This window comes from Lissotriton vulgaris, chromosome 2_1 (assembly GCF_964263255.1).
Source record: "Lissotriton vulgaris chromosome 2_1, aLisVul1.2, whole genome shotgun sequence".
Classification (NCBI taxonomy): domain Eukaryota; kingdom Metazoa; phylum Chordata; class Amphibia; order Caudata; family Salamandridae; genus Lissotriton; species Lissotriton vulgaris.
In genome coordinates, this window is record NC_141687.1 from 14347294 (window position 1) to 14374632 (window position 27339).

Below are 27339 nucleotides of genomic sequence, written 5' to 3' on the forward strand. Positions count from 1 at the left end.
GGTTAAGCCACTTTTAAAAAAATGATTGTTTTATTTAAAAGCAATCCCAGACATGGTGGTCTGCTGGACCCCAGAAGGGCCACCATATCTGTGAAGGTAGCAAATCGCAGTGGGTCAGTTTATTATTCATGAGGTAGGTCCAAATGCGACCCCCTACAATTAGGTATTTCACTAAACAGCCTATTTTTACGTAGGTCAGTTTACAAAATACCACACTTATAGCAAAAACATGGGCCGCAAATTGTGATCAGTGTTTAGTACAACTAGACTTTTGTCCAGTAAGAGGTCTTAGCATCAAGCAGCTATCTTCTTCGGCCTCGGCTGAATCCCACTCAAGACTATGATTAATTCAGTTTGAGCAAACCACACTAGCTAACATCAGACGATTGAATTGTAAGTGGTGGAATGTACGTACATCCATGGAATATGCCAAGTCTAGGGACAATGCTTAGTCTAGATTACCGTGTCTCAGATGGATTACACTGTTTAATGTGTGTTTTACATCTTCTTCGTCTAGTTTTTGGTGTTTCAGATGGGTCACGCTGTTTGACGTATATGTTTCAGTTCTTCAGCCATAAGCACCTCTTTCTGAAGACATCTCATACAATCAGCATTGACCCTTGCATCATTCTCCCTCTGCAAACAGTGAATTATGTCGATCATCTCAATAATTCAATGTCCTATGCCTGTTCTGTACATATCAATTCTACTATTCCCTAATAACTCACTGGACGATTCTGGTCATCAAAATGGGATTGTTGCAATATTTCTTTTTTGATTACTATTGTTTTTGGTCTGATCAGGTCAGTTTTTGTTCAAACCTATGTTCATTGAGGGGTTTACTTCCTATTTGGTTTTTTTGATGTTTGAGTATGTCTTTTTCGATGTTGGTTTAGGTCACGTCTCCGGACAAAGCTTTCCTCACATTCAGTACATGTATAAGGTCTAGCCCCTGTGTGTATTTTTATATGAGAGTCTAGATCAGCTTTCTGGTTGAATCTTTTGTGGCAGAAAATGCACCCATGAGCTTTTTCACCATACTGTCTTCTTCGGTGAGTGACAAGATGGCTCTTCTTAAAGAATCGTTTCCCACAGTCGGCACAAGCAAATGGCCTCTCTCTTGCCATTACTTTCATATTAGTGGTAATCTTTGCTTTCAGGCTGTGACTTTTATCACTTTCAGTACATGTGTATGTTCTTTGACTGCTATGCACGTTTGGAGGCTCTTTTGGAATGTGTGAATTTCTGAGTATATTTTCAATTTCATTATACTCATATGATCTTCCTACGACCACGCCTTCCTGAGCACAACTGAAAGGCACAGGATTGCCAAACTCACTGTCACGCTGAGTAGTTTGTTCTCTTCCGAGCTCACGAGAACATTCAGACCACATCAGTCTTTGAGAGTTTGCTTTCTTTTTGCTGGTTGGGAGTGGCTTCATCGCTGTTATTGTGCTGAGATCCATTGTAAATTCTTTGCATGGGATGGTTCTTCCAGAACCTCTCAAGGAATCTCTGCCGTTCCTTCTTCTGTTCAGGTCTGCATCGCCTGCTGGATTGGAAGAAGAGTCGGTCATTGAATTCAGCCCAGGGGTCAACAGAGAAAATACTTTCTTCATGTGGGCAAGTTACTTTATTACTTGCAATCCTAGCTCTACATCATGAGTCCCTCTTTTCATACACTATACGAGAGGTCCATGGACACAATTTAATCAATACATTCATTATTATTAAAACATAGGGTTCTCCAATTCCATCTGTTACGTGTAATTAAAACTAAGTAGAATTAATGTTTCAGATTTAAGGCTGGAAAAATCCAATATTAAACCCCCCTTTTAAAATAAACAAAGCTATGCACTAGTATTTTGAAGCTACCTCATGGCACCATTGTCCCAGAAAGGAGCACAATGTCAGCCGAGGTAGTCCATTTTGACAGTAAAATAACTTAAAGATTATAAAATAGTAATTGCCACCTTGACTCCTAGTCGAACAAATAAGATTACGAGCTGTATATGAACGTACAAATATGTCCCATGAGTGAGAAGTTCAGTTACAAGAAACTACTTTTCCTTGTCTGTTCTTTGTCTCTCATGGGATTTTATTCCACCTTCAGCTACATAAAAACAGACTATCAAGGTTATCCATGCCACTGACAAGGGAAACTAATACCACAGAGATAAGAGAGTCAAGAGAGGCTTCAGAACAGTAACTAGGTTACATGAAGAGGATGGTCTTGCAGGTTGCTGGGAGTCAGAACTCATGTTAGGGTTTAGGGAGTAATGCAGTCAACGGGGCAGTTGGATGACAAAAACACACTCTTCACAGTTGGAACTCCCTACAATAGGAACCTGAATTTTACAGAGGTAGCCAGAGCACAAAGAGCTCACGAGGACATATCGAAGAAGCTTGTCCTGAAAGATAATAGGGCTGATGCCCTGAAAGGCTCTATGAACAAAGGACCGGTCCCTGAGCTGGATTTATCGGGTCACTGGAAGCCAGTGCAGCTCCGGTTGAGCTTCAGAGACCAGGCCACAGAAACAGAAGTGGCATACGGAAAGCCATATTCTGGACTCCTTCTAGCTTTAAAAAGGAACATGCTAGTGGGTATTAACAACAAACACTGGCACAATCCAGTCTGGACACAATTCCAACATTTACCACTAGAGTCCTCATGTGAGGAGGAAGAAACGGCAACAGATAGTCTTACAAAACAGATCAGTTCAATAGTGTTTAAGGTCTTTATCCAGCCGAAAGCCCAGACTCTGGGATAAGGCTATCTCCCAAGTTCCTCGGCCAGACGAATGAGGTAAAGGATTGCATTGCCCCAATAAAATGGCTTCTGTCTTAGAGACATTGAGCCTGATGAAGCTTCTATTCAACCAACAGTGGATATGGGAGAGGGAGGCATGCAGGGAGTCCTGGACATGTGATACAGCATTGCACAGGCACAAACAATCTTGGCAAGTGGTAGATGCAAATTTTAAAGAGTACGGGGGACAGGAAGAAGCCTTGGGAACTCTGCAAGTGACAGCATGAGGTGTGAATTGAGAAGAGAGTAAGGCTAGTCACTGGCTTCACCATCCTTTGAACAACAACTCTGTAGAAGAGCAGGGTCTGCTTCCTATGGTCACTGTTAGAACTGGCTATTTCTGGTAGGCTAAGGCTGACGCCATAGCCAGGCAGAAACCACCATTCTAGTCAGGGCAAGGAAGTCACACGCCAAGATAACCTCTGCTCACCCCCTTGGTAGCTTGGCTCAAGCAGTAAGGCTAAACTCGGAGGCAATGTGTAAAGCATTTGCGCCAGCGCACAACAGCAACAACATATTAGGCACACCACAGAAGAGACTCCACACAAGGTTATTATAAAAATAACTTTTGTATTGTAAAAACACATCAGATAAAATCACGCATATACATGGTGCCAACTGGCACGGGCAATATTCACAGGGATTATGTACACAAGACAGGGCCACAAGGGCCACTGTCATAGTCAGATATAGCACTTCTAGAATAAGAAATAATAAAACATAAAATGGTAATCACAAAGATAACAACCAGTAACCACTGGTAACAGGAACCAGGACCTTACTAGGACCACCTGTACTAAGAAAGAAGAACCACCTAAGTATCACACAGCATTAGGGGTCTAAGAAAGAATACATTACTCATGATGCAATAAACCTACATTCAGAGGAGTAGAAAAGACAACCACCTAAGTATTACTGAGCATTTAGGGGTCTAGGAAAAGGACACATTACCCATGATGCAATAACCTACATTCAGAGGAGTAAGAATAGAGCACATGATGCAATAAACTACATTCAGGGGTGCAGCGCAAGAAGACACATGATGACTAAACATTCAGAGGTGCAGCGCATGGAAAGGAAGACACATAATGCATAAACATTCAGAGGTGTTAAGAATAGGGCACATGATGCAATAAAATACATTCAGGGGTGCAGCGCAAGAAGACACATGATGACTAAACATTCAGAGGTGCAGCGCATGGAAAGGAAGACACATAATGCATAAACATTCAGAGGTGCCTAATAAATCAATAGCGCAAAAACACACAGTAGGCAATTACTATTTAAAAGCATAGAAATCACATTGCGCCTACACTACATAAGCCACTACCTGTGGCAGTCCCTAGGCCAACTGGCCTTGATGGGGCAAAGATGCCCTGAGTCCAATGTCAGGGCACGCTGCCATGCAGCGCCAGTCCAAAGTACAACAAAGCCTAAACGTGGCAGCTGCCCACAAAGTGCTGGACAGCTGGGATCAAAAAGTTGTGGCAGGGCTCTCAGTAGCCCCCAGAACAAATCTGCGCCACCTGAGCCACACAGGCTCTAAAAACCATGATGCCCCCACGTTGCAGCCTCTCAGGCTCTTAGAAAACAATTGCCCCTGGGGAGCCTTGTGGGCTCTAGCCAATGTTGGGGCGACCCACTGCCATCCGGGGCCGCCCTAAATGCGCCATAGTTCAATATGCCCCTACGAGCCTCAGGGCTCAAAGAAAGACTGCCCCTGTCGTTGGAGTCTTCCCGGGGGACTCGGTATCAAGGGAGGCCCTCCCCGGCCTCCCAACACCCAGGCACCGGTGCTGGAGGAGAGGGGCGGGCACCGGCAATATGCCCCGATGCCCCCTCTCCCTCAAGTCACTCACCGGCTGTCGGCGGCTGCTGCGGGGGCGGGGAAGCACTCACTGCCGGTCTCTGCTTTGCCCTTCACCCGGTCCCCCATCTCGGGACCGGGACTCTACGTGGAGCCTTCGTGGCTCCAAGGCATTCCGTCTCCTCTCTCGCCAGCAGCGGGGGCCGCCTCGGGTCCTTCACTGCTGCGGTGCTTCACCCGGGCCCCCTCCTGGGACCCGGGGCTCCTCCATACACCACGGGATCCGGCAGCCAATCGGTGCGCGGCGGCGGGCGGGACTTCCTCCGAAAACCGGAAGTCCCGCCCCGTGTCAGGCAGAACGATGCCTGGCCTCCTGATGGCGGCGCGAAGGGGCCGCGGCGGTGATTAACAAGGGCAAACCGAGGGGTGGACACCCTCGAGACTAGAATAAAATAGATAGGCGAGGTAGGCACTCGCAAAGGGCGCCATAGTCGGGGTGGCACCCGCAAATCCGATAAGAGTGCACACGAAGCACTCGGGCAGTCACAGGGCAGGAGCGCTTTCCCCCACGGGATAACCACAGCGCTCTGCCAGCAATCAGGTTAAGAAAGCGCCCACGAGGCGCTGGGGAGCCCAGAAAGCACCAAAACTCCCCAGAAAGAACCCCCACAGCAAGGAGGGTCCCAGCAGCTGCAGGGCATTACAGGTTAAGGCTTCCAGGGCAAAAACAAAGTCCAGCAAAAAGTCCTCAAAGGTGCAGCCAGGCAGGGGGACAGCCAGGAAGAGTCCCCCAGCAGTCCATCAGAAGTCCAGGAGCTGGGCAGGGCCCAGGGATCCCCCTGAGCCCCAGCAGCAGCATGCCCCTGGCAGATTCGAGTTAGAAAACAAGAACAATTTGGAAGGGGATACAACCCCTTTTTATACAGTGCAAAACCTTTGAAGTTCTTTGAAGTCCTTTGAAGCAGGCAGTGTGAGAACCAGCTGGACTGGTTTAGAGGGAAGTCCCCTTCAGTATCAGGGACAGAGGTGTCAGTCGCCCAGCGGGAGGTGGAGCCAGCTTTGTAGTTACACAGGAACAGCCCTTCACTATCAGGTGCCATCTCCTCCCACTTCCCTGGCAGCAGATGCTGCCTTTCATCCATGGGCTGACTTCAGACAACCTCCTGGGCTCTCCAGCCCCTGTCATCCTCAAACCAGACAGTCAATCCACAAGCAGGCCCATGCACTCTGGGCCAGGCTCACCAGCCAATCACACGCTAGCACCAACTTGCACAAATATGCCAACTTCCAAAAGTAGGACTTCTAGACTAGACACAGCCATGCTGCATACATCATTTTGCAGCATTCATTCTCACGAGTTCTCTCATACCAAACTCGCCCCTGCACTCCCCACGCATCAGGAACTACCATGGGCATACAGATTCCCCATTCATTCCTATGGGAGGGCAGGTCACTCACCATTCATCCACAGAGAGCTCAAGCACTTTACACTGTACCACAGTGAAAAAGTGCGCAGAGGCCTAAAATCACCAATACCAGGTTCCATAAATAGGCTAGGAAAACGCAAAAAGTCTAGGGGTGAACCTGCCTAATGGGCCGGGTCCAACACAACCCCCTTCCAGCCAAAACGCAGGGTAGACCAATCACACCACTGATGGGCTTCACTGCTTTGGGCGACAAAACCACGGACACGGCCTCGCACAGCAGGGACACCGTCCAGTTTTGCGCCACTCTGAACCTACATGGTTTCCTCCAAATAATAACTCTCTGACTCAACTAGGGTACCCCACTGGTACACACTAGTCATCCACAGCCAAGACCAGGCCATAGGCCATCCAAATCACAGGTCCTAACTAATCCACAGAGTGGGGGGTAGTAACCCCTGGCATACAATAGCCATTCTCCACTCTCTCTCTCTCAGTGTAGCTACAACCACCACTGATCCAACAACCTAGGGACCATACCCTCAGGCTGACCAGAGGTCACGGGCAAGAATGCCCCACCCTACCTCTACTTCTGGGTTTCCGCACCCTCACAGAAAAGCACTTCACCAGAACACAATTCTCCTACCAGATCAGGACCTCACTCCATCACTGGTCTACCACCTGGAAACTATTCTACTTCTGAGGTACAAAGCACACAGCACAGTCCCTCTTCAAGCAGGTGGGGAGACACAGCACACAGCAAAGCCCCCTTTCCTCTACCTTAGTGAAAACAACAAACTGCAGGTGAGCCCCAGAACACACAGCAAGGGCAGCCCCCTCAGTCTCTTCAGCTGATCCACTTTGGTAGAGATTCCTCTTGACCTAGAAGTTTCCTAATCTCCCAACCTAAGATCTAAACCCTCAGGTTACACCGGGGTCAGAAGTAAGGACACCGTCCCTCTGCACCCAGTTCCAGTATGTCTCAGGCTAGACAGAGCACACGCCAGCGGCGTATCAGCGACACACTCTCCTCCAGTACTCCCTATCAGGTCAGGCCACACCCCAACCCGGCTTTCCCCCCTCCTCGGGGAACGACCTCCAGAGGCGCCACAAATGGTCAAGCACTCTAGACGGTCAAATGCTCAGCGAGCCAGGACTTCTGCACCCTCCACTTAGGAGCGGTACTGCCCAACACTAGGACCGCCGGAGTTCTGGTTACAGACACTCCCCGTCCTCTAGACACAGGAAGATCCTCCTCAAATGACCTATGTACAGCTTAGGCCCCTGACCTGGCGCTCCCTTAAGGAACCCTCCAGGCCCTGAGATAGGGTTTCAGGCCAACGTGGGACACACCGTCCCACACTCACTCCGCCTCCACTGAGACAGGGCGTGAGCCCCTACACCCCTACCATACTACTGGGACCAAGCTGGGTTAAACATGAACCTCTTCCCCTTTACAGGATCATCAGATACACAAGCCACTCCTTTTGGAACCACTCCCTAATGCCTCTGCAAGACATCTAGCACACCGCCAGACATCCACCTTCTTATCCAGTGCCTCTGCAGGACCTCCTGCACACCACCAGAGGTACACCTCTCATGCAAGCTTTTTAACAAAAAGAAAACTCACACCAACTCCTCCAGTTAAGCACATCATTCATTCGCACACTCCCCCCCCTCGGACTGGTAAGGCAGTTTCCACCACCCCTGATCACTCAACCTGACCACATGTGACACAGGTACCAAACTCTGGGAGCGGGGAATGGGAATTAATACACTGGACACATTTAAGCTGCCACCACTGGATCCTACCACACTGGGGAATCCAGACACACACACTACACTCAGGGAACAACCACCCTCCTGAGCTAGTCATTTCTCCTCACACTCCCTCTCTTCCATCTACCCACACAGGGACAGGATTTGGGATTGGACACGGGACCCAGCAAGGGATTCCTAATCTATGGGAACCTCCCCCCTCTAATGGCGTCCCGCCCTGTCGATTTCTCTCATCTGCCACTAAACATAAAGTGCAGAAACACATTTGAAAATGACACTCTTGAGGAAAAAAAATCAAAAACAATAATCCCAAACATGTGACTATCTGAAAAAAACAATTGTAGAGTTTTGTAATGTAGCCAGTTGTCGCTATGGCACTGCGCAAACACATGTCCAAAATCCGCACCGCTGACCCACCAATGTTAGAACTGGCTATTTCTGGTAGGCTAAGGCTGACGCCATAGCCAGGCAGAAACCACCATTCTAGTCAGGGCAAGGAAGTCACACGCCAAGATAACCTCTGCTCACCCCCTTGGTAGCTTGGCTCAAGCAGTAAGGCTAAACTCGGAGGCAATGTGTAAAGCATTTGCGCCAGCGCACAACAGCAACAACATATTAGGCACACCACAGAAGAGACTCCACACAAGGTTATTATAAAAATAACTTTTGTATTGTAAAAACACATCAGATAAAATCACGCATATACATGGTGCCAACTGGCACGGGCAATATTCACAGGGATTATGTACACAAGACAGGGCCACAAGGGCCACTGTCATAGTCAGATATAGCACTTCTAGAATAAGAAATAATAAAACATAAAATGGTAATCACAAAGATAACAACCAGTAACCACTGGTAACAGGAACCAGGACCTTACTAGGACCACCTGTACTAAGAAAGAAGAACCACCTAAGTATCACACAGCATTAGGGGTCTAAGAAAGAATACATTACTCATGATGCAATAAACCTACATTCAGAGGAGTAGAAAAGACAACCACCTAAGTATCACTCAGCATTTAGGGGTCTAGGAAAAGGACACATTACCCATGATGCAATAACCTACATTCAGAGGAGTAAGAATAGAGCACATGATGCAATAAACTACATTCAGGGGTGCAGCGCAAGAAGACACATGATGACTAAACATTCAGAGGTGCAGCGCATGGAAAGGAAGACACATAATGCATAAACATTCAGAGGTGTTAAGAATAGTGCACATGATGCAATAAAATACATTCAGGGGTGCAGCGCAAGAAGACACATGATGACTAAACATTCAGAGGTGCAGCGCATGGAAAGGAAGACACATAATGCATAAACATTCAGAGGTGCCTAATAAATCAATAGCGCAAAAACACACAGTAGGCAATTACTATTTAAAAGCATAGAAATCACATTGCGCCTACACTACATAAGCCACTACCTGTGGCAGTCCCTAGGCCAACTGGCCTTGATGGGGCAAAGATGCCCTGAGTCCAATGTCAGGGCACGCTGCCATGCAGCGCCAGTCCAAAGTACAACAAAGCCTAAACGTGGCAGCTGCCCACAAAGTGCTGGACAGCTGGGATCAAAAAGTTGTGGCAGGGCTCTCAGTAGCCCCCAGAACAAATCTGCGCCACCTGAGCCACACAGGCTCTAAAAACCATGATGCCCCCACGTTGCAGCCTCTCAGGCTCTTAGAAAACAATTGCCCCTGGGGAGCCTTGTGGGCTCTAGCCAATGTTGGGGCGACCCACTGCCATCCGGGGCCGCCCTAAATGCGCCATAGTTCAATATGCCCCTACGAGCCTCAGGGCTCAAAGAAAGACTGCCCCTGTCGTTGGAGTCTTCCCGGGGGACTCGGTATCAAGGGAGGCCCTCCCCGGCCTCCCAACACCCAGGCACCGGTGCTGGAGGAGAGGGGCGGGCACCGGCAATATGCCCCGATGCCCCCTCTCCCTCAAGTCACTCACCGGCTGTCGGCGGCTGCTGCGGGGGCGGGGAAGCACTCACTGCCGGTCTCTGCTTTGCCCTTCACCCGGTCCCCCATCTCGGGACCGGGACTCTACGTGGAGCCTTCGTGGCTCCAAGGCATTCCGTCTCCTCTCTCGCCAGCAGCGGGGGCCGCCTCGGGTCCTTCACTGCTGCGGTGCTTCACCCGGGCCCCCTCCTGGGACCCGGGGCTCCTCCATACACCACGGGATCCGGCAGCCAATCGGTGCGCGGGACTTCCTCCGAAAACCGGAAGTCCCGCCCCGTGTCAGGCAGAACGATGCCTGGCCTCCTGATGGCGGCGCGAAGGGGCCGCGGCGGTGATTACCAAGGGCAAACCGAGGGGTGGACACCCTCGAGACTAGAATAAAATAGATAGGCGAGGTAGGCACTCGCAAAGGGCGCCATAGTCGGGGTGGCACCCGCAAATCCGATAAGAGTGCACACGAAGCACTCGGGCAGTCACAGGGCAGGAGCGCTTTCCCCCACGGGATAACCACAGCGCTCTGCCAGCAATCAGGTTAAGAAAGCGCCCACGAGGCGCTGGGGAGCCCAGAAAGCACCAAAACGCCCCAGAAAGAACCCCCACAGCAAGGAGGGTCCCAGCAGCTGCAGGGCATTACAGGTTAAGGCTTCCAGGGCCAAAACAAAGTCCAGCAAAAAGTCCTCAAAGGTGCAGCCAGGCAGGGGGACAGCCAGGAAGAGTCCCCCAGCAGTCCATCAGAAGTCCAGGAGCTGGGCAGGGCCCAGGGATCCCCCTGAGCCCCAGCAGCAGCATGCCCCTGGCAGATTCGAGTTAGAAAACAAGAACAATTTGGAAGGGGATACAACCCCTTTTTATACAGTGCAAAACCTTTGAAGTTCTTTGAAGTCCTTTGAAGCAGGCAGTGTGAGAACCAGCTGGACTGGTTTAGAGGGAAGTCCCCTTCAGTATCAGGGACAGAGGTGTCAGTCGCCCAGCGGGAGGTGGAGCCAGCTTTGTAGTTACACAGGAACAGCCCTTCACTATCAGGTGCCATCTCCTCCCACTTCCCTGGCAGCAGATGCTGCCTTTCATCCATGGGCTGACTTCAGACAACCTCCTGGGCTCTCCAGCCCCTGTCATCCTCAAACCAGACAGTCAATCCACAAGCAGGCCCATGCACTCTGGGCCAGGCTCACCAGCCAATCACACGCTAGCACCAACTTGCACAAATATGCCAACTTCCAAAAGTAGGACTTCTAGACTAGACACAGCCATGCTGCATACATCATTTTGCAGCATTCATTCTCACGAGTTCTCTCATACCAAACTCGCCCTTGCACTCCCCACGCATCAGGAACTACCATGGGCATACAGATTCCCCATTCATTCCTATGGGAGGGCAGGTCACTCACCATTCATCCACAGAGAGCTCAAGCACTTTACACTGTACCACAGTGAAAAAGTGCGCAGAGGCCTAAAATCACCAATACCAGGTTCCATAAATAGGCTAGGAAAACGCAAAAAGTCTAGGGGTGAACCTGCCTAATGGGCCGGGTCCAACAGTCACCCCCACTTTTTGCTGTGATTTTCTGGTTTTTTGACTTTGGGGTGGCTGTGGGCCTGCTAATCAGACCCGCAGTCCAGCTGTTCTCTCTCTAAATTGATACCATGTACTTTAGGTACATACCAGATTGGTTACTGGGTCACTCTTGCGAGCCCCTGTATAGTGTACCATAGGTACCCAAGGCATAGGTGTACCTTAGGCCTACCAGGGGCTGCAGCATGTACTGTGCCACCTCTGGTTTGCCTTGCAAACGGACACCATAGGTCAGTTCACACAGCCTGGGTAAGGTGGTGTAATCACCCCTTACTTAGATATAGTATACCTATATCTACCTTATATATAGACACATATGCACCTATAAGTCACTCCTATGGTAGGCCTCGACAATCCTGGAGGCAGAGTGCTTGGTTTTATGTGGGAGGCTGCCCTAGCATGAGCTGAGCCCCACTGCTCTGCAGCTTTCGGAACCGTCTCCTTATAGCTGTTCTATGATATAGCCATACCATATACTCTTAAGTGCATTATAATCCTCGCGGTTAATGCTAACTTTGGTTTGGCTTTATCAAAACATGTGGTGTAAGGTGTCAAACACTTTGGAATACTAACCCCCCAGCAATTCTGGTGGCGGGGGTAGCATTCCACCCTTCTAGAGGGAAAAGACATGTATGTTACTGCTTTACCCGGTTAAAGTTAAACAGAGCCCTGAGAAGTGCGGCGGAAATCGACGGAGACTGATGACGTCCCGCCATTTAGGCTGTTGCGGTCTGGGCACGGTAAATCAGCAACGCCGCGACCCCACAGAACGTAGCTGCCGCACCACACGCTATCCTACAGCGGAGGATCATTCATTGTCCTCAACATCGCAGTGAAACGGGAGTTAACCCCCAATCGGCCAGACCCGCCTGACCTCAAAATGGCACCCAACACTGAACGCGACCACCGGAGCAGTCTCTGAACACCTGGGCGCATCAAGAAGAGTAAGGTGAGCGGACTGCACATAACCAGGGGCATATCCAGAGAGACTTTCTCATCCTGCTACAAAGGCATGCAGACTCTGCGAAGGTTACTGCCTGACCCTAAAATGGCGGTCCGGTAACCCAGAATCTCACATTGGGGTACCAGAGGAACAGGCAAACCAGTTCTGGATCACGTGGGGTCTCCCCAAAGTCTGCACGGCCTGCAAACTGTGCCACAGCACCCGCCTCCCCCGCGACGACAAATTGGCAAGAGCAACACTGAGGTGACCAGAGCGAAGGCCCCCGGCACTCCCAGACTGCTGCGCGCTCCCTCTTCCCACGGGAGGATGCCACTCCTTCGCTAGGACGCCGCAACCCGGCATACAGGCGGTGGGCACCACACCACAGGCGGCAGAGCTCCCGACGCCTACTCTGGCCCCGCTACGACATCGAGGGCCAGAGATACATCGATTTGGAATCGCGGCCTGGAGGACGGCCGAGACCGGGGGATCACCCGGGACTGGTGACCGCGCTGCAGTGGAACAACAGCGGGGCCGGAAACCAGAAGTTGCCGGCCCGCTGGACACGAACAGAGGTGCCGGAGTCTAACTTCGGGGGCGAGAAGGCGCAAAGGACCTGCGGGGGTGCCTGCTAGGTGGCCCCCGCCCTCTCTTGTGAAGTCCCCAGGCCTACACTGAGTATACTGTGCTGTGGAGCCCCGAGCTTTGGCGGTGAGGTGGCGGATTGGTAGGGTAGGGTGTTGGGGGGAGTGGATAGTTATTTGCTTTCCCCCCACTCACGGGCCCTGGATTTGGCACTTAGTGGGGCCACAGCAGATTGCCTGATGAGTGGACTCCGTGTGGGGCTGAGACTTACCCCAGGAAGTGTGAAGGTGTGGGCGATCCTGCCCGTGTTGGAATCCTGCTTCTGGACTGCAGTGGACACATTGGCTCCTCTGTAGAATGGGGGCTCCATGAGGTTCCGCCTGCTGAGTGACAGTGTATGGGGGCCTTTCACCTGGACTACATAGCCATCTGACACACTCCATATGGAACAGGGTCCAAGGATACCTTGGACCCTGAAGTATACCTGACCCCATCATGGCTGAAAATGATGACTCCACCCCCATGCTGAACTTTGACTTACTCTTCCCGTCCAGGACTGCACCTACCCTTATGCGAACATCTGCAATTCTTTCTTTCCTCCCCGCTCTACTCCTCTCCACTTACCTGCTACTGACCTCTGCCCTCACCTTGTCCTGGCCCTAGTCCCCACCCTGTTTACCCGTGAATTTTCCCTTGGCATGTGAGATCTAGCTATTTTGTCTGATGCCCGATGGAGCTACCTGGTTTAGCTATAAGGGAAGAAAGGTCGGGGATTCCATCCTTGGACGTCACCTACCCAGTCGGTCTTCAGCCAGACTTCCTTTCGTCTCTCCTGTCGTCTCTTCCCGCATCCTCCCTCTATGTCTCTCCTTCTCTCCTCTCTCAATATTTTGAGACTGAACTATTTTGTCTGATGCCCGATGGAGCTACCTGGTTTAGCTATAGGGGAGTAGGGCCGTGGACTCCCTCCTTGGTCGTCACCTACCCAGTCGGGCTTTAGACTGACTTCTTTTCGTCTCTCCATGTTGTATATCCCCTTTCCTCCCATTTCTCCCCTCCCCTCTACGCTCCATTATTTTGCCCTCCATGCTCGTTTTATGTTTCCCTTGAGACCTAGCTATTTGGCCAAAGCCCAGTGGAGCTACCTGATAGCTATAGAGGAGATGGGTTTTGGGACTCCCCCTCGACCTTCACCTACCCAGCCGGACTTTGGGCAGACCTTCCTCCGTCTTTCTGCTGTATCTCCCCTTTACCCTTACCCCCTTCCCCTCTATACTCCACTTATCTCGTTCTCTATGCTCTAGTAATTGTTTTTCTAGCAACTGTTGTATATTGAAACTGATGTAAAGCGCTCTGATACCTCCGGGTCTAGCCAGCGCTATATAACACTCTTTAAATAAATAAAATAAATAAATAAATAAATAAATAAATAAGATGCTGCTGCCACAGACACAAGTCTGGCCTCCTGCTGCTGGACGAAACTCCGGCAGGGGAGGCCTGGACAATAGGTTTCCTGTCCAGAGAGGTGCCAACACCTCCCCAGACAGGCAGATGTGTATTGGGACAGGGGGGGGCTGCATCAGCAGATGCTTTTTGAGACATTGCCTGGGGCACACAAGGTGCTCCATGCATATCCCGGTTCAAACCAGTTGCTGGGGCACTCCAGCCCCAGCTCTGGCGCAAAACTGGACAAAGGGAAAGGGGTGTAACCTCCCCCTTTCCTGGTCCCACCCTTAGGAGGGACCTAGGCAGGTAATCCAGCCCCTTAGCTTAGTATAAGTGAAATGAAATGAAATGAAAAGTGGACTTATATAGCGTGATTGCTGCCCTGGGGCGTCCAAGCGCTAAGTATAGGAGCTGTGTCCCCAGGACTTCAGATTATCCTGGAAAGAAACTTTGATACAGAACTCTTGGACCTTCGACATTCTATTCTGACTGTGCAAACAGGCACCACCAGTAACTTGCAGGTCTGCTTTGTCGACGCTCCAGCTGGAACCTGAAGTCTCAGCGACAAAGGAACTGGACTCTCAGACTTCTCTAACTTCGACCCACATCCACAGCAAAGCTGAGATCCGTGGCGGACACGAGAGACCGGACACCATGGACATCCTGCATTTTGCTAACTGCATCGACTCCTGAGGTAACTCGCAGTTGTGCATAGGGGTATGAGAAGCGCCAGAGCTCAGCACCATTTGCACCGAAGCTCAGCACTCCACACTCCACGAGTGCCGCGTGGGGCCCGCTCTTGCATTTCAGCTCGACGCGTCTTCCTGGTTCCTTGCCTGTTGGCTAGTGAGCCCCCTGAAGACTTTTCTTTTGAACTAAACTGCTTTCCTGGTTGCTCCAGGCTTGCTTCAGCTTCCCTTCAAAGGAGAAGCGCCACAGACCTTGCTGGTCTGCAACAGAGCCAATCTCGACATCCTGCGTGGGTTGCATTTTCCAAGGCTTGTTGGGTCCAATCCGGATACCGACACCGCAGTCAACTAGATCCTTCGTGGGACAGCTCGAATCCAGCGCCTGGTCATCGTTGATGCCTCCTGGACCTCGTGGCTGAAGAGACAAACTCACCTTCTTCACCTTCAAGCACGCAGCATTGCCTGGTTCCTGCCTGGTCACTGGCTAGTGACCCAGACTCTGTCCCCTCTGCTTTCAGGTTCTTCACATCACCGATCCACCCTTGGATCCACCCGACACTCTTCCACTGGCCCCCTGCAGCACTTCTTTGCAGATCTCCATAGAAAACGATGACGAAACCAGACACGAAAAGACACCTATGCACCCGGCTTCCCTGGGTGAGGTAACATGAGTACTCTGCTGCTCCCATGGGTCTTGACTCTCGAAGTGTCCTAGTTTAAAAGGGTTGCATCTTAGTCCATCCGGAAGTGTCCTTAAACAGTAACTTTGTAACTTCTTCGTTTCCCATTATAAGTCAATAGTAACTCGCGACTGTGTTTAGACACGGCACGCGTCTCCCGTGGGCCTCCTACTTCCTAAGCTTTGGTTATTTAGTGTAGCCCCAGCGATTCCCCAGGCCCTAGGCCTGCTTTCTACCTCTCCCATGGTACTTATACCACTTTCTTAGTATATGGTCCGTGAAGACCCTAGGGCATAACTGTATTTGTGCAACTTATCGTATTCTAATTGAGTAACTTGTGATGTATATTGATCTCTGACCTCATTAAGAGTGCAGAGGGGTTGTGTTAGAAATAAATACATATATATTTGATATATACCTTGTGTGGTGTCCTTTCATTTGGTACTCAAGGGATTATAATTGGTAAAACAGCTGCCTGAAGTTTGCTGTTCTAAATCTAGAGCCCATTTCTGGGCCTCAGTTATGTCACTTAAATAGTTCCCAGACAGACCGAATATTGAATAAGCACTCCACCAACGAGGCATAGCAACCTGAGTATCTGCTTACTCGACCATGCAGAAAGCACTGACGCTTTGTTGAGAGGTAGAAATGCTACAATACATGGGAGCAGTAAGCTTAGAAGAAAATCTAACAGCTAATACAGCAATGATCGTCTTAGCCTGTAGAAGTCCACCGCTATATCTTCGCACTGGCAACGTACGAGGTGCTGGCCAGCATGTTTGGGTCACCATAATTACCATTCATCGAAGGTCTGCCACCCTTTGCACTGCGGTCTCCATGTTCTTAGCTACAGCCAGAACGGTGGCGGATCAGCCACCCTAGATCAGACGGCTAATCCACCACCATCAGGCTTAGCTCTTCATCTTAGCAGAGCTCGAGCCGTCTGCCATCCTTCATACGGTAATCTCCATGTTCTTATCTACACCCAGAATGGTGACGCACCAGCCACCCTAGTTCGAATGGCTAGCCTACCACAACTCGCTCATAATCTTAGTAGAGCTGGAGCAGTTGGCCGGGAAGGGCATTTAAAATAGGCCCAGATGGAATATCCTTGCTGTCCTCCTACAAACCAGGCTATGATCTCTCAGACTGAAGCCTTCTTGTCTTCCCATCTGGAGGGGTCCTGGCTTGCCAGTAAGGGTTGGTTTGTTCCTACTGGAGCAGGAGTTAGACTGAATTGCATATGGCAGGTCTCTGTATAGATTGACGCAGTGGGTGAAAAACAATAGAATGGAATGCGGGCCAAGCTATCATCTATGACTGAGATTAATTCAAACATCCGTTCAATCACTCTGTTATTTGTTGCTCGAGTATTCGGAGTTGGACCTTTTAGGCACAAATCTCTTTTTCAATTGTACAGAAAAGGGGAGAGAACTGGTTGATGTCAATCTACTCCAAGCCATATGAAGCTTTGCCCTCAAATGTTTTTTACCGCAAATGTTCTGCGGACTCTGATTGGAAAGTTGCTTCAATGCTTAATGCTTCTTCAACAGTACACATGCTATTGATGACAAACATGATACCCCAGTGCTTGTTTTTAACCTCATGGATCGCCACATCCAACGGGAACATCACTGCTTTCCATGGCTGTTTCTAATTTGACCTAAGGGAATGTCTGAGGACAACACAGCTCCCTGAAACAGATTCATAGCACCAGCACAGATACTTAGGCGTGCGAGGTTGAATCCTCTGCCCTGTATTATGAATATGGCACACTTTCCCTGTGCAGCAGTGCGGGCAGCAGCAGTGTGCCCTACTACAAAGAATGTGCTGCCCCCAGGACAGCCACAGTGGGGGCACTCACTAAAGTGCTTCAAAGCTGCTCCACGTTTCACAGCGCAGGCAGCATGCCATCTGCACTTTGAAGCTGCTGCCTTCAAGGGGGTGTTAGGGGAGTCCAGAACCCCCTTTCTTCCCCTCCATTGTGGTGTCTTTAAGAAGGGCAATCCAAATTGTGCGCCTCCTAAGAACATGTTTGGCTCCGCGCCTGCGTCTATAACAGAGTGAGGAATCAGAGGCAAAGTGGACCCATGTAAATGAGGAAACCCCTCTCAAGATAGCGCTGGTGCTATATGTGCGCCAGCACGGTCAGTTTTACAGAAGGTGCCGTATAAGCGTCTGCAGCACATTCTGTAATACCACTGTGCCCCGGGGGCACACCCAGCAGGTGCCCCGAGGGTACAATGTATAATACGGTCCCTGGTGTGTTTTCAAAGGAGCGAGTAGTTGCAAGTTCCACAAAACTGACTTATGTGATTTGGGCTGCTGACCCTGGCAGCGCTCTGTAGCCCAGTGCTCTAGTCACTGTACCTGTGAACCCGGGCTGCTCTCCACTAGGATAGTAGCAATACGATACTGCTGCATTCCAAGGTTTGACTAGTGATGCATGAGGCACTAGTAGGACTGGACGCCGGTGAACGGTATCCTCCACTGCTTTTAGAGAGAGTACTCCGTACCCTTTACTCCAGGTAAAAGGAGACAGAGAGGTAACCATGTATCACAGCACTGAAGGTTCTTGTGTTTAGAAATACCGTAAACTTGAATCCTGGCCTCTGGACCTTTCCAAACAGCCTTCCCATAGGTAGTATCCCCTTATTTGTGAGTGAAGCCCAGTGGCTATGTTTGAATCTTATCTGAGAAGTGGCAGAAAACTTCACACCTTTAAACCTTCTATCTCCTAATGAACTGCAAATGTGCAGCTTTCCTTTGTGCTTTGAAGCTGGGTAAGGACCACCAGCGGAAAGCAAACAAGCACTAACAGCTAACTTTTTACAACAAAAAAATACACTCGACACATCTCGTTTATGCTCAAGTCAAGTCAAGTCAAGTCAAAGATTTATATAGCGCGCTACATACCAGGAGGGTCTCAAGGCGCTTGAAGAAGGGTGGGGAATTACTTGTCGAATATCCAAGTTTTAAGTTGCTTTCTGAATGCTAGGTGGTTCTGAGTGAGACGAAGGTGAGTGGGGAGTGAGTTCCAGGTTTTAGCTGCGAGGTAGGAGAAGGATCTACCTCCCATGGTGGTTTTGTTGATTCGAGGTACAGTGGCAAGGGCTTGGTTGGAGGATCGTAGTTGGCGGGAGGGGGTGTAGAAGGAAAGTCGTGTGTTGAGGCATTCGGGTCCAAGTTCGTAAAGTGCTTTGTGTGCGTGGGTTAGGAGGCGGAAAGTAATCCTCTTATTGACGGGGAGCCAGTGGAGGTTTTTCAGGTGATTAGAGATGTGGTCTTTACGTGGGATGTCTAGTATGAGTCTGGCTGATGCGTTCTGGATGCGTTGGAGTTTTTTCTGGAGTTTTGCTGTGATACCTGCGTATAGGGTGTTTCCGTAGTCCAGGCGGCTGGTGACCAGTGCATGGGTGACCGTTTTTCTGGTTTCGGTGGGGATCCAGCGAAATGTTTTTTTGAGCATGCGAAGAATGTTGAAGCAAGATGATGAAACGGCGTTGACTTGTCTGTTCATAGAGAGTGAGGAGTCCAGGATGACGCCCAGGTTCCGTGCGTGGTCCGTCGGGATGGGTGCTTTTCCAAGGGCTTCTGGTCACCAAGAGTCATCCCAGGCGGAGGGGGAGGCACCTAAGATAAGGACTTCTGTTTTGTCTGAGTTAAGTTTCAGACGGCTGTGCTTCATCCACTCGGCTACATCTTTCATTCCTTCATGTAGGTTGGTTTTGGCGGTGTTAGGGTCTTTGGTGAGTGATAGGATCAGTTGAGTGTCATCAGCGTAGGAGATGATGTTGAGGTTGTGTTGGCGTGCGATGGCCGCGAGGGGGCTCATGTATACGTTGAAGAGGGTGGGACTGAGTGAGGACCCTTGTGGTACGCCGCAGATGACTTCAGTGGCCTCTGAGTGGAATGGTGGGAGGCGGACTCTCTGGGTTCTTCCGGTGAGGAACGAGGTGATCCATTCCAGTGCTATTCCTTGGATTCCAATGTTTCTGAGGCGCTGTAGATGGGTGCTATGGCAGACTGTGTCGAAGGCTGCGGAGAGGTCGAGGAGGATGAGGGCGACTGTGTCTCCATTGTCCAGTAGAGTTCGAATGTCGTCTGTTGCTGCGATGAGTGCGGTCTCAGTGCTGTGTTTGGCTCGGAAGCCGGACTGTGAGGAGTCGAGGGATTTGTTGGTTTCGAGGAAGGCGGCGAGCTGGTTGTTGACAGCTTTCTCGATGACTTTGGCCGGGAATGGGAGGAGCGAGATGGGGCGGTAGTTTTTGAGTTCGGTGGGGTCAGCCGTGGGTTTTTTCAGAAGGGCGCTGAGTTCGGCGTGTTTCCAGCTTTCTGGGAAAGTGCCGGATTTGAGGGAGCAGTTGATGACGTCTCGGAGGTGTGGTGCTATGATGGAGTCTGCTTTGTTGAAGATGTGGTGAGGGCAAGGGTCTGAGGGGGATCCTGAATGGATGGAGTTCATCAGGTGAATGGTGTCCTCAGTGGAGATTGGGTTCCAGTCATGAAGGGGGGTGAAGGACCTGCAGAAGGTTGGGTGGGTTGGTCTCCAGGTCGGTTGTCGAAGCTGTTGTGGATGTCTGCGATTTTGTTGTGGAAGAAGGAAGCTTGTGGGCGTTGTTGTCTAGTCGGTCTTTGAATGCGGCTTTCTTGGCAGATCGTATAAGTTGGTGGTGTATGCGGGTGGCGTTTTTGAAGGCGTCCCTGGTGCTGGTGTTTGGGTCTTTTTTCCAGGCCTTCTCGAGGGAGCGACAGAGTTTCTTTGATTTCTTAAGATCATCGTTGCACCAGGAGGCGCTTTTGCTGCCTAGTTTGGTTTGACGATTTTTCAGCGGTGCTAGGATGTCGGCGCTGTTGGATAGCCATTGGGTGAGGTTAATTGCTGCTTGGTCGGGGTTTGAGGAGTGGGCAGGGGGGTTTTGAAGAAGCGATGAGGAGATCTGGTCGATGGTGATTTTGTTCCAGTTTCTTCGCAGAGTAGGTTGAGGATGGTTGTGAGTTGTGGTCTTATTGTAGGTAAAGTGTACGCAGCTGTGGTCCGTCCAATGGAGAATAGTGGTGTGGCTGAAGGAGACATGTTTGCTGGAGGTGAAGATAGGGTCGAGTGTGTGACCTGCGATGTGGGTGGGCGTAGTGACAAGTTGTTTGAGTCCGAGGTTGGCGAGATTGTCCAGAAGGGAGGTGGCGTTGGTGTCATTGCTCTTTTCCAGGTGAAAGTTGAGGTCTCCCAGTAGAATGTATTCCTCGGAGGGGAGGGCGTGTGGGGTGATAAAGTCAGTGATAACGTCGATGAATTGTGAGCGGGGTCCTGGAGGTCGGTAGAGGAGTGTGCCTCTGAGTGTGGTCTTGGGGTCGATGTGGATCTGGAAGTGAAGGTGTTCGGCGCTGGCAAGGTTGACGTCTGAGCTGGTTGAGATGCGGATGGAGTTCTTATGGACGATAGCGATGCCTCCTCCTGTTTGGTCGGTGCGGTCCTTACGGATGATCTTGTAGCCTTCCGGGATGGCAATGGTGATGTCTGGGGCTCATGAGGCGTTCATCCATGTTTCTGTTAGGAAGGCGACGTCGGGGGAAATGGTGTCTAGTAGGTTCCAGAGGTCGATGGCGTGTCTGTGGACTGAGCGGGTGTTGAGCAGGATGCATTTTAGGTGGTTGGAGTCAGATATCTGTTGTGCGTTCGTGGATGAGGAGTTTATATTGGTGCCGTCGAACTTGCAGGAGTAGCATGTGAAGGGTCTATGGGTGTGTCCAGGAGCGGCTTGGGCGCAGTTGGGGAGTCGGCCGGGGTTAAGGGTTAGGAGGGTGGAAGCGTCGTATGTAATGCGGGAGGGCAGGGCATTGCATGGACCAGGGGGTCTGGCGCTGGGCGCGGCCTTGGCGCGGACGGGCGTAGACGGGCTTACCTTTGGCGCACCTTCGGCGTGGACGCTGCACGGTGGGTCATCAGCCTTAAGTGGAGAGTGGAGGGGGCGGAGCGTGGGCGGGGCAGCTGGGAGGCGGGAGCTGGGAGGAGACACGGGCTCATACAAGGTAAACAAACACTCCACCAAATGGCAGCCCGGTACCAGAAACGAAACTGGGGCACAGCCGGAGTGCGAGATAAGGTACACCAATTATTAAAATAATTCAAACACAGTGCAGGCGCTTTTTACCTTCCCCGCAATGCAGGCCAATGACCATTAATTATGTAGGCACTAAAATGATGTTAGGCGCGATACAAACGCTGTAATAGGGCAAGCAGGCAGCAGGCATAAAATTAATAGTAACGATACCAAGAGCTGCGTGCACTTCGAGGCGAGTTTTCACACTTTCAAAACAAAAGTAGAAGTGTCAGTGAATGAGTCCCACAGGACATGTGTTTGGCTTATTACTTTACGGAACTTAGGCAGCATTCACCAGCTTGTTTGTCTTAGTTTCAAAAGTAGATGTGCTTGCTCAGTTCGAGGAGGCATTCTCGGACACCCCCAACTTGCATCCACAAACTGGAAGGAGTTGGATTTACCACAGTGAGTGAGCTAATGACGCAAGAAAGACATGTCTTCCTGAGCCTCATGTGGCTGTCATGGGAGCCATTAGTAAAGGTTCAGTAGGCATGCGTTCGGTAATGTTTAGAAGGGAGTCAGTTACTTGACAGTGGTAAAATTGTAGACAAACTGTTTAATCACTTATGAAGGTTGTGGATACACCAACTGTCAACCTGTCTGGACATACGTGTTTTTAGAGCTTTGTTTGTGGTGTGTTTGTATGTAATTTGGTTGATGAGTGGCCAAGAGGTTGTTTTGAATGGGGATTCCGTCTTGTGGCGTATGAATGTCATGGGCCCTCGCATGCTAGCAGTATATTGTGTGAGTACACTGATCCGTTGGGTTGGGCCCATGGTTGGCGGTATGAAAGTCTTCTGTGTGGCGTGTGAATGAACCATAACGTGGTTGACGCCTTGACGTGGCTTTATGGCTCACCTTTAGTAGTCTTGGTTTCAATATTCAACTAGTTTGATAAGTATTTGTGCTTTGAAGCTAGCATTTATGGAGGTGCTAAAACCATCTAGTGTAAGTGGTGGATTAACTTAAAAAGATTTGTACCAGATTTATATCTGTTAGAAAAAATACCCTATGCACACACATTCGAAAGTACAAGCAATTGTGATTTCATATGGGTAGTGATGTTTCTGTAAGAGTTTTTTCTGTTATTCCCAGCCCTGAAGATTCGCGTGAGCGATGAAACACGTGTCGGCTGGCTGCTGTTTTTATGTCAAGAAAATAAAGAACTGAGGATTACAGTCTACACAAGACTCCTTCATCACTTTGCTACCTTACCCTTTGGATTTATGTTCTTATCCAATGATATCACAATTGCTTGTACTTTCAAATGTGTGTGCATAGGGTATTTTTTCGAATTGTTTAGGTCTAGCCGGCCTTCTGGTTAGACTATTGAGTGGTTTTAGAGGTTTTCCATTCACCCAGTTGCACCACCAACCTATGATTGTTTTTCGACTTACTTATGCGCGTTTGATTTCTGGCAGTGCACCCATCTTTCACTGACACTCAAACCTTTTGTTCTGTCAGATTTATATCTGTGGTTAAAGATACTCCATCGCAATGGTGACAGAGCACCCTTACTGTGGTTAGGCCGCCGGATATATATGCGGACGGACCATTGGTGTAATCGTGGGGAGGACTACTCTGTCACTAGCTCCTCCCAAGTCCCGACTGAGAAAGGGCAATCTGTGGCTGTGGCAATCTGTAGCTGTGATGCCCATCCAATTAATTTATTTAGATGTTCAGACATACAGGTCAGTTTTCACTGCCCTCCACCACCTGGAAAACCATTGTGGTAAAGGGCAGTGAAAACTGTTTACTGCCCCCTTGCCATGGGAGATAACTTACATGGTGAGAGGGGCACGTTTCTTTTTTTCCAAAAAGAAAATTTGGCTTCAGGATTTTGTTATTGAAAATAAAAAAAAATTATGTATGGTTCTATGGTTCTATGGGAGACACGCAAGTCACCCCTGCATGGATTCCCCCAGGTGTCTAGTTTTCAAATATCTGCAAGTTTGCTAGGTTTCCCTAGGTGCCGGCTGAGCTACGGCCAAAAATCCACTGCTACCCACTTTGCAAAAAAAAAAACAAAAGGTCAGTTTAGAGTGGAAAAATGTGATGTCTCCATGTGGAGTTTTGGGCCATTTACTGTTGCGGGTAATAGGCCTACCCACACAAGTGAGGTACCATTTTTATTGAGAGACTTGGGTGAATGCTGAGTGGAAGGACGTTTGTGGCTTGCCGCAGATTCTAAAACTTTCCATCACAGAAATGTGAGGAAAATGTGGTGTCTAGTTTTCAAAAATATGCATGTTTGCTAGGTTTTCCTAGGTGCGGGCGAAGCAAGGTCCCAAAATCCACGGCTATCCACTTTGCAAAAAAAAAGAAACAGTTTTGAGTGGAAAAATGTGATGCATTCATGCGCGTTTTAGACTGTTTCCTATTTCAGGCGGTAGGCTACAGATTTCCAAACTGTGTGGCGCGACACATTACTGTGTCGCGCCCCAACCGTAGGTGTGTCGCGTGATGAGATGGCTTCTGCCGGGAATCGGCAGAGTCGAGCTGCAGGGGCTCTTAGAAGGGAGGAAACAACAACAAAGCCCTATTATAGGGCTTTGTTGTTGTTTCACCCCTTCTAAGAGCCCCTGCAGCTCGACTCTGTCGAGCATTTCACAGCTCTTTGAAGACCTTGTGCATGTTAATAGGGCCTATTAACATGCACAAGGTCTTTAAAGACCTGTGAAGTGCTCGGGTGCGACTGTGAGCGGTCCAGGGCTGCCAAACACGACGGGGGAAGGGGAATGAGTGGGGGCTGAAGCCATCTAATGCCAATGGGGGTGGGGGCTGAAACCCTTTGATGACTACATCAACCTCTTCTCAGTGAGTCCCCTAAATTAAGCGGGTCTGGAGTTCCTGATTTCGCCCCTTCCCATGGGCTTTGTCAGCAGTTTGTCCACATGAACCCGGGCCCAGTGCTGGGCGCGGCACATACTTTCTCCGATATTAAATCTGTGGTGGGAGGCTCGCCAGGGGGGGGGGTTTGCAAGAGCAGGAAATGACATGCAGTTTTAATTTCTGCAAGCATTGCGGAGCCGAACACGAAAACAACCCCCCAGACTGCATCTGCAAGGCAGGCCGCACCCCAAGGCGAGCAGCTGTCCCTGGGGGCTGAAAGGCTTGGACTTCCGGTAAAATGCGGCGCTTTCATGGACCTGAGCCAGTTTTAAAATTTTAGTGTGAACTTGTCGCTGTTGCTAAAGAAAGTCGGTGATTAAAGCGCATCTTTGCCTCCAGTCTCAGGTTCTCTGACGTTCATTTAGTTCAGTCTCCGGTTCTGTGATTGGTCAGTTCTGGAGTCCCCCACGGATCCTGTGTCTGTGTTTTGAATACATTATGTGTCACTTTTAGCTTCCTTGCGGTGTGACAGTCCTCTCCCAGGCCCTTCCAATGCTTGTTTGTCAAGAGTTGAAGTGCCTCACAGCTGGGGGGGGGGGGATGGGGGGGGAGGGTGCCTGTGGGTGTGTGTGTTATTGTGTGGGGGGGGGGTGGGTGGGGTGTGGGGGGGGTGTAGGGGTGTGTGTGAGGTGTGTGTGGGGGTGTGGGTTGTGTGGGGTGTGTGTGTGTGTGGGGTGGTGTGACTGTGGGGTGGTATTTGTGGGGTTGTGTGGGGGGGCTGTGTGTGGGGGGGGTTATGTGGGGTGTGTGTGGAGGGGCTGTGTGTGTGTGGGGGGTTGTGTGGGGTGTGTGGGGGGGGTTGTGTGGGGTGTGTGTGTGGGGGGGGGGTGGGGGTGAGGGTGTGTGTGTGGGGGGGTTGTGTGTGTGGGGGGTGTTGTGTGGGGTGTGTGGGGTGGGGTGGTGTGTGTGGGGTTGTGTGTGGGGTGTGTATGGGGTTGTATGTGGGGTGTGTGTGGGGTGGGGTATGTGTGTGTGGGGTGTGGGGCCTGAACCCACCATAGGTGGTTCGGGCTCGCTCGCTGCGCTTCCTCGCGTTACCGTGTCCCTGAAATTTTTTTCACAAAAAGGTGTGTCACGAACATGAAAAGTTTGGAAAGCTGTGCAGTATGCCATCACACACAAGTGAGGGACCATTTTTATAGGCATACATGTGGGAGTATAGAAAAGTAGAACAATTGTAATTACCAATTGGTTTTTGTGCATTTGTGCTTCCCAAATGTAAGCTAGTGTGTGAGATAGAAGACATTTTGAAAAATACACTCGGAATCATATGCTAGTATGGGCATCCACAAATTCCGAAATGTACAAATATCCACTGCTCCTAAACTCCACACCTTGTCCCCATTTAAAAAATGCATAGGTTGTTGTAGAGAAGGCATCGGAGACTCCACAATCATAATGTTATGTTATGTTATCCGGATTTATTACGCGCGCAGCTGCCCCAGCAAAGGGGCGTCCTGGCGCGAGATAAATAAACAATATCTTCAATAAAGTACAGCCTGCCAGAGTGTGATTCACTCGTGCGGGACAGAAAGCAACTGCCAAGCCTGGAAACCTGCTCAGGACAAACATCAACACATGGAATGCACAACACACAAGGTTCCCATTAAGGCTATGTGCCATGTCTTAAAGAACCAACAAGACAAACCTTTACAACACATCACCTCCCTTTCTACACAAAACCAAACAAAGAACTAAAAAGATAAAAACACAAAAACAAATCATAACATAAACACCTCTTAAGAGTGGCAATAGTGGAAACTGAGCAAGAACAAAATATTCACCATCCCTGTATGTATTCCTCCAAATAACGAGGCGGTTTGCAACATCTGTGAGCCGGCGCCTCACGATCTCCAAATTGAAACAGATACGTTCTGCATTCACTGTTCCTCACATACCCACGTCTATCTTCACCTCTCAATATACTTACATCTGAGGTTCCAATCCATTCTACATCATCCATCAACATGAAACTGCTAATACCTTCTGGGCTATGATGCTCCCCCTTGCTTCCAACACTCCCTTTCTGGTACAAAGCCACCTTGCGATGGATCCACTTGCCACTGTTCCGATTTCACATACCCTTCACACACCTTCTCCATTTTAAATCGACCCCAAAATCTGGACAGTCCCGCACACACCCTTCCATGCCTCACTTACACCTAATCTCCCACATCAATGACTCCTTTGGTCACAACACAATATTTTTTCCCTGCCATCACAATTCAAAAACCACGCTGGAGCGAATTTCGAACCTGGTTTCCTTCCTCTCATACTCTCAAACGGTGACACCTTAGACACTCCATTCTCTATGGTGCGATGAGCCCAGTCCATGTTATTCACCATTTCTACCACATTACATTCACCTAGTATCACCATCAAAATCTCACCCTGAACAAACTGTTCGCCCTCTTACTATACCATTGACACCGGGGGCTGCACTGTGCCGGGCAGTAATGTTGTATGCCACAGAGTTCCAAAAATGTTCTAATTTCTCGCGAGGTGAGTTGATTACCATTATCGAGAATAAGTAACTGTGAGAAACCCTCCTCCATACTCTCTCCAGGACCGATATGTGACACCTGCGGCACTTTGGTACACCTTAAAACAGGTGCGCTGTGCGCAAACAGGGAAAGTACGCCGTAT

The 27339-nt window shown here is 49.9% G+C and overlaps 1 protein-coding gene across 2 annotated transcripts in view; it reads right to left on the reverse strand.

The window, feature by feature from the left end:
* Positions 1-766: 766 nt before the first annotated feature.
* LOC147729460 (uncharacterized) overlaps positions 767-27339 on the reverse strand; it is a 229076-nt gene continuing 202503 nt past the window's right edge. The window contains exon 9 of one of the 2 annotated variants that reach the window (XM_086954330.1): positions 767-1552. In XM_086954330.1, the coding sequence (XP_086810456.1) occupies positions 840-1552 (713 nt within the window). In that variant the 3' untranslated portion in view covers positions 767-839. The remainder of the gene's footprint in view (positions 1553-27339) is intronic. The other variant, XM_086954331.1, reaches the window with a different exon arrangement.